Source organism: Triticum aestivum, chromosome 2A (assembly GCF_018294505.1).
Source record: "Triticum aestivum cultivar Chinese Spring chromosome 2A, IWGSC CS RefSeq v2.1, whole genome shotgun sequence".
Taxonomy (NCBI): domain Eukaryota; kingdom Viridiplantae; phylum Streptophyta; class Magnoliopsida; order Poales; family Poaceae; genus Triticum; species Triticum aestivum.
Window position 1 is genome coordinate 199,515,894 of NC_057797.1, and position 8,446 is coordinate 199,524,339.

The 8,446-nt window shown below is 45.1% G+C and overlaps 1 protein-coding gene across 1 annotated transcript; it reads left to right on the forward strand.

Moving 5' to 3' along the window:
- Positions 1–3,678: 3,678 nt before the first annotated feature.
- LOC123191628 (50S ribosomal protein L2, chloroplastic-like) lies at positions 3,679–8,150 on the forward strand. The gene is made up of 4 exons (XM_044604291.1): positions 3,679–3,713; positions 4,205–4,611; positions 5,274–5,434; positions 8,055–8,150. Exons 1-4 carry the CDS (start codon positions 3,679–3,681, stop codon positions 8,148–8,150), a joined length of 699 nt encoding a protein of 232 aa, XP_044460226.1.
- Positions 8,151–8,446: the final 296 nt, after the last annotated feature.

Below are 8,446 nucleotides of genomic sequence, written 5' to 3' on the forward strand. Positions count from 1 at the left end.
ATATACCGTATTACAAGAAAAAAATAATCCCTCCTAAGTCGAATTAACCTCTCTTGTTGTCAGGCAAAAAGTAGTGATGGACCAAGCGGGCCCACAGATGGAAAGCATCGATATCACTGATAACCACTTTAGTGGGTGCGAGAGCACAACCACCATCGCTTTGCATGTGGGCCAAACATATGTTGAATACCCAAAATGCACAACTTTGATGTGCCACATGCGTCAAAAACCGTAAACCCCCCACACGGAGCGAGGTTCATGAAGCATACTACATATGATGGTCCCCTTCCCCCTCTTCGACGCATACTATATGCTCCTACCATAATTCAACCCAAAAAGAATCCTCCTCGATGGTGAAATTAATTAACCTCTCCCGATGTATGTCAAAGTGATACATTCATCGACGATGGCCTCGTGGGCCCACAGATGGAAGCGTCACACCTGAGTGTCCTAGCTAGGATAACCACCGCCTGCATGCATGTGGGCCAAAGAAGTGTTGTGTGATGTTTGAATAGTCAATTTCACAACTTTGATGTGGCACGTGCCTCGAAAACCGAAAAGTCCCAACACTGAGTGAGGTGTACTTGTTCACGGACGCATACATATTGTATATATGCTAGTCACCTCCCACCTCTACAACACGTACTATATACCACCATAACACACACAAAAAAGATTCTACCTTGCTGGTCAAATTAACATCACTACCGGTTGTTCGTCAAAGTGATGGACGACGACCTCATGGGCCCACGGAAAGCGTCACACGTGAGTATCTAGTGTCGTGTAGGACAACCATCGACTGCATGTGGACAAAACATATATGTATGAAAGGGTTGTGTAATGTTTTAAATAACGAATTCATGACTCTAATGTGGCACCTGCTGAGGGAGTCCTAGACTAAGGGGTCCTCAGGCGTTCGGCCTGTTGGACATGGGCCGGACTGATGGGCTACGAAGATACAAGACCGAAGACTCTCACCCGTGTCTGGATGGGACTCTCCTTGGCGTGGATGGCAAGCTTGGCATTCGGATATAAAGATTCCTTTCTCTGTAACCGACTTTGGATAACCCTAGTCCCCTCCGGTGACTATATAAACTGGAGGGCTTAGTCCGTAGGGACAATCATAATTAGATAGGCTAGACTTCTAGGGTTTTAGCCATTACGATCTCGTGGTAGATCAACTCTTGTAACCCCCATACTCATCAATATTAATCTAGCAGGACGTAGGGTTTTACCTCCATCGAGAGAGCCTGAACCTGGGTAAACATTGTGTTCCCTGTCTCCTGTTACCATCAACCTCGGGCACACAGTTCGGGACCCGCTACCCGAGATCTGCCGGTTTTGACACCGACATTGGTGCTTTCATTAAGAGTTCCGTTGTGTCATCGTCAGGAGGTTCGATGGCCCAGTCAATAGTCTACAACAATGTTATCCAGGGAGAAACCTTCCTCCCTAGACAGATCTTCGTATTCGGCGGCTTCACACTGCGGGCCAACTCGCGTGGCCATCTAGAGCAGATCGATAGCTACGCCCCTGGCTGCCAGGTCTGATTTGGAAGCTTGAACTATGTCGCGGATATCCGTAGAGACTTGATCTTTGACGGATTCGAGACCATAGCAGCCGCTCCCTATCACCGCGATGAACATGACTTAAATCTGTCATCGGACCATGCCCAGGGGATAGCGCTTGTAACTGCTCTGGCCCTAGATCTGGAGTAGATTGCGCCATCCGAGGACGGGACGCTCAACCCCACCATGGAAACCGTAGACTCAACAGCGTCAGAGCCACACACCGACCCAACCTCGCGTGGGATCCGTGTCACCGGAACCTCGGACCCGTTTCCGGCTACAAGTCCTGAACCATGTGAGTCCGTGCACGACGAGCTTGATCAGGCATCGATCGTCGAATTCAGCTCCGTGGACATCTTTCGGCACTTGCCTTTAGGCGACATGCTAAACTCATTAAAACACTCTCCTTAGTGGGGGACTCTCAGCCGAATTATATCCGGTTTGAACTAGAGGCTGATGACGGAGAATTCTGCTTCCCACCCCCACCCACTTAATAGCCACTGTCGAAGACTTAACCGACATGCTCGATTACGGCTCTGAAGACATCGACGGTATGGACGACAATGCTGGAGAGGAGCAGGCCGAAAACCCACCGTTCACCGGACGATGGACGGCCACCTCCTCATACGATGTATACATGGTAGATGCACCAAATGAGAACAGTGGCGATGACAAGGAAGATCCAGTTGAGGATAAACCTCCTGAGATACAACCAAAACGTCGGCGTCAGCGGCGCCGCTCTAAATCACGCCGCAGCAAATACAGCAACACCGGCACATGAGAAGATAACACTCCAACGGTGCCAAAGATAATGAAGACCCCGTTGAGGCAACTTCCGAACAAGATGAACAGGAAGATGGGCGAGTCAACCCTGATGAACAGGCCACACACAAAGACTCGGGGGACAGCAATTATCTTCCACTCTCCGAGGATGAGGTGAGCCTCAGCAACGTGGATTTTATCGTGCCTGAGGAACCTCTCGAGCAGGAGCACTTCAAGCGCCGGCTAATAGCCACTGCAAGGAGCCTGAAAAAGAAGCAGCAATAGCTTCAAGCTGATCAAGATCTGCTCAATGACAGATGGACTAATGTCCTGGAAGACGAGGAGTACGTCCTCAAGCGACCAATCAAAATTTACCCGAAGCACAAATTACTACCTCAATTTGATGACAAGGCGTTGGGGCCCGTGCCATCAGCACACAATGCGGTTGACCGACCACCACGTGGTCGGGACAAAGAGACAACCCAAGCCAAACACCAGCGTGTACCACCTCGCAATAAAGATAGAGACAAAACTGCTCAGGGATACACATATGATCTCCGACAGGGCCTGAAGAATAAAGTAGGTCCGGCCAAATCGATCTATGGATCACAAGGGCGTGCCTCGACGCATGACGACGGCTATCGAGCCAAACATGGCAAGCATTGTTACGTCCGAGCCGAAAATCGCAGACAGACTCCATGTGAAATACGTCGCGACCTAGCCATGCATAACATAGAAATCACACGTGGAAGGGGTGGGAAATTGTTTTATGATACCTAGTTGGCATTGAAAGGAAAATCGTAATTTTTCGTTAGGTATTTGACCAAATAGGATCGTCCAGTTCCTACAGAACCTATCACTAAAATACCCGATAGGGCTAAGCGGAACGAAAAGGGTTTTCCATGAGATGGTAAATGAAAACGATTAGTCCCACACGAGGTTCGGGAATAAGTGATTGTCTGATAATGAGCAAGGAATATACGTCTTTCTGCTAAAGAGGATCTATTAAACTCATAATTCATTAGATCCTTGTTATCAATGCCAACTAGGTATCATAAGTAAATGGATCCCGGTTGTTCAATCCTTTGATAACCAAGGTCATTCTTTGCTAAAGAGAAATGATCACTATGAGTTAGACTCAATAGAATTGGATCCATTCCAAATACGAGAATTAGGATTCTTGATCCCTCTCAATCTCTCTTTCAATTCGAGGATCCAGAGAGGTGTTTCCATAGTCATCTCCGAATATTTGCCATCTCGGAATATTTTCGATTTCATTTTTCTATGATATGTCTTTCTATATGAAAATTGGTTATTTACGATGTACGATGATCCCTGTTAAGCATCCATGGCTGAATGGTTAAAGCGCCCAACTCATAATTGGTAAATTTGCGGGTTCAATTCCTGCTGGATGCACATGAACGGGAACATTCCATAAGTCTATTGGAACTAGCTCTCTATCCATGGAATCTCATCCATCATCCATACATAACGAATTGGTATGGTATATTCATACCATAACATAAGAACAATAAGAACTCGAATTCTTATCGATACTGGAACTCAGAGCATAGGAGGGCAAGTCGATTTATGGATGGAATCAAATACGCAGTATTTACAGAAAAAAGTCTTCATTTATTGGGAAAGAATCAATATACTTTTAATGTCGAATCAGGATTCACTAAGACAGAAATAAAGCATTGGGTCGAACTCTTCTTTGGTGTTAAGGTGGTAGCTGTGAATAGCCATCGACTACCTGGAAAAGGTAGAAGAATAGGACCTATTCTGGGCCATACAATGCATTACAGACGTATGATCATTACCCTTCAACCAGGTTATTCTATTCCACTTCTAGATAGAGAAAAAAACTAAAGGAGAATACTTAATAATACGGCGAAACATTTATACAAAACACCTATCCCGAGCACACGCAAGGAAACCGTAGACAGGCAAGTGAAATCCAATCCACGAAATAATTTGATCCATGGATGGCACCATTGTGGTAAAGGTCGTAATTCCAGAGGAATCATTACCGCAAGGCATAGAGGGGGTGGTCATAAGCGCCTATACCGTAAAATAGATTTTCGACGGAATCAAAAAGACATATCTGGTAGAATCGTAACCATAGAATACGACCCTAATCGAAATGCATACATTTGTCTCATACACCATGGGGATGGTGAGAAGAGATATATTTTACATCCCAGAGGGGCTATAATTGGAGATACTATTGTTTCTGGTACAAAAGTTCCTATATCAATGGGAAATGCCCTACCTTTGAGTGCGGTTTGAACTATTGATTTACGTAATTGGAAGTAACCAATTAGGTTTACGACGAAACCTAGAAATCGATCACTGATCCAATTTGACTACCTCTACGGGATAGACCTCAATAGAAACTGTTGAGTAACGGCAGCAAGTGATTGAGTTCAGTAGTTCCTCATAGAAAATTATTGGCTCTAGAGATATGGTAATATGGAGAAGACAAAATTGTTTGAAGCACGCATAGAACCGGAAGCGTCCCTTGTTTCAAAGAGAGGAGGACGGGTTATTCACATTGAATTTGATGGTCAGAGGCAAATTGAAAGCTAAGCAGTGGTAATTAAGACCCCCGAGGGAAAATAGGGATGTCTCCTACGTTACCCATAATATGTGGAAGTATCGACGTAATTTCATAGAGTCATTCGATCTGAATGCTACATGAAGAACATAAGCCAGATGACGGAACGCAGAGACCTAGGATGTAGAAGATCATAACATGAGCGATTCAGCAGATTTGGATTCCTTTCTTATATATCCACTCATGTGGTACTTCATCATATGATTCATATAAGATCCATCTATCTAGAGATCGTCATATACATCTAGAAAGCCGTATGCTTTGGAAGAAGCTTGTACAGTTTAGGAAGGGGTTTTTTGAGAGAAAAGAAGAATCTACTTCAACCGATATGCCCTTAGGCACGGCCATGCATAACATAGAAATCACACGTGGAAGGGGTGGGCAATTAGCTAGAGCAGCAGGTGTTGTAGCAAAACTCATTGCAAAAGAGGGTAAATCGGCCACTTTAATGAATTATGATATCCGGCAGGGCCTAAAGAATAAAGTAGGTCCGGCCAAATCGATCTATGGATCACAGGGGCGTGCCTCGATGCATGACGACGGCTATCGAGCCGAACATGGCAAGCATTGTTACGTCCGAGCCGAAAATCGCAGACAGACTCCATGTGAAATACGTCGCGACCTAGCCCGATATAGAGGCGCCGCACACCCCCTTTGCTTCACTGATGAAGTAATGGAGCATGAATTCCTAGAAGGATTTAAACCCATGAATATCGAATCATACGATGGAACAACAGATCCCGCGGTATGGATTGAAGATTTCCTTCTCCATATCCACATGGCCCGCGAAGATGATCTCCATGCCATCAAATACCTCCCACTAAAACTAAAGGGACCAACACGGCACTGGTTAAACAGCCTTCCAGAGAACTCTGTTGGCAGCTGGGAAGACCTGGAAGATGCCTTTCATGATAACTTCCAAGGTACATATGTTCGGCCACCAGATGCTGATGACTTAAGTCACATTGTCCCGCAGCCCGGAGAATCAGCCAGGAAGCTCTGGACTAGGTTCCTAATTAAAAGAACCAAATTGTCAATTGTCCAGACGCCGAAGCCCTCGCGGCCTTCAAACACAACATCCGGGATGAGTGGCTCGCCCGCCACCTTGGTCAAGAAAAACCAAAATCCATCGTAGCCCTTACCGCTCTAATGACCTGCTTTGTGCGGGAGAAGACAACTGGCTCACTCATAGAATCAACAGCACCAGTGATCCGGGCACTTCTGAAGTCTGAGACGTGTAGCAACCCGACCTCAAAAGGTCAAGTCTCTGTGCTTCAGTGTCATCCCTAGATCGATAATGCTGACACACACAGTACTCGAAGGATTTATAACAGAGTAGCAATCACACACTTATTACATCGAATGTCTCCAAAGGAGAATTTATTACAAAAGTTATGGCTTAAGGCATCTAATACGATAACAGCGGAAGGCTTGGAAGATAAAGCGAGTCCATCAACTCCAACGGCATAGCTGAGTTGCACAGCAACGACCTATCGAACCTTACTCCTCGTCTGAAAAGACTGCAACATGATACCTTGCAGCCCGAAAAACGGGTCAGCACATGGAATATGCTGGCAATGTAACACAGTAGAGCAATGAACATAATGATGCTAACGCTATATGCAATATGGCTGGTGGAGGCTATATGGTTAATATGTTTTTGCGAAAAGCTAATTTTTCCCTACAACAAAGGTATAAGTTTTATTTTAACTATCATGGTAGTTGAAACATCATTGAGAAGGTTCCTCCAACTCAATCCCAATTAAAGTAATTCATTAACCCATCCAATTAAATTAGGGTGATGAGATACAATAGGATAATCCAAATACTAGATACTGAAGATGTCCATAACCGGGGACACGGCTAACCATGATTAGATTGTACACTCGGCAGAGGTTTGCGCACTTTTCCCCACAAGACTTGATCTCCCCCGTTGGATTTCTCGCACTACATGGTGTTTGAGAAACAGACGACCGAGACACAGTCTTTCAGAAGCATTAACTCTTTACTCTGGGTGGACAGTTACACCAACTTTCCCTCTACATCTGCTAGCCCACCACTGAAAGAGGTCACACAACCTACTCTACTATGCCAGAGCCCATAATGGCTTGTGGCTGCACACGGAAGTGTCTAGCATGAATAGTCTTATGATCCCTTTGAGCCTGGGTGGCGGACCGTAGGAAAATCACACGAGTACTCCGGGATATCCTAGGACAACACTGGATTCTCCAGGTGCCCAAACAAGCAATCCACCCAGATGTGTATTAAAGTTTCCACCTTAAGTTGAACCATTAATTAACAATCTCACATCTATCATGGATACACTCGAACCCAATCCACGTCTACGAGCATAGCATAGCAATAAAGGCATAACGTAGAAGTAACTCCCGAGGGTTTGATAATAAAACAGGTAATAGGTTCTACCTCATCATCTACTTCCCAATACCCACAAGTTAATCACTTCCTAATCATGCAGTGTTTGAGGACTGGAACTAATGCATAAAAACTGGGTATGAAAAGAGTATGATCAATGTGTTACTTGCCTTGCTGATGATTCGCAAAACCTAGGGACTCGTAGTAGCACGCTTCGCACTCCGGGTGTTCTATCGCAAACAAACAATAGCATACATAAGCAATCAAGCAAGGATGCACGGGTAAAACTCAACTAAGAAGATCTAACTAGAAAGTTCAACTTAAGAACTCCGGTTTGCAAAAAGAATCAAATCAAACGAAGCAACGAAACTCAAACTATGAAAGAAACAAGATCTGATTACTAATCTGAACTAAAGTCAAATTTTTACAGTACCAAAATCTTGTTCAAGTTGGTTAAACGGAAAGAGGGTTTCGAGATGAAGATCTAGGTGCTTGAATCGCTTGATTCTGATAAATGAGCGAAAAGATAAACTAAAACGAAAATCGTATCACAAATCACGATCGAAAATAATCGCGAAAAACCCGAGAAAAAGAAAAACGGACGAACAGGCTAACGAACGTATGTTCGTTGTCTGTGACTAACGGGCAAAAACCGAAAAGAATCGAACCAGATCTAAAAAACGGATCTAGGGTTTTAGAAAAAATTGACCGGTTTTCTCGCGAAAACCAAGGCGGCGGCGGCCACTACCTCCAGCGAGGTCGGCGAGGCGGTGGCGTCCGGCGGCGGCGGGCGGCGGCTGCACGCGGTGGCAGCGCTAGGGTTGTGAGGCGCGGGTGGGCTTCAGCGGCTGGTGGGCTTCGGCGGGCAGGGGGCCCCGGCTTATAAAGCCCCCCCGGGCGGAGTCCCGCTCGGGTACGGCCCGGAGTCGGTTTGACTTTTTTTTAAATAATTCCATCGTGCAAAAAATAAATAAATACTAAACGGACTTCAAAAATTCCGAAATAAATTTTCCCCGTCCTCTAAATATATGCCGGACAAGGTGAACATTTATTTGGGCCTAAAATGCAATTTTGAAAAACGCATATTTTTCCTATGCAAATAAAATAGCAATAGAATCCGGAT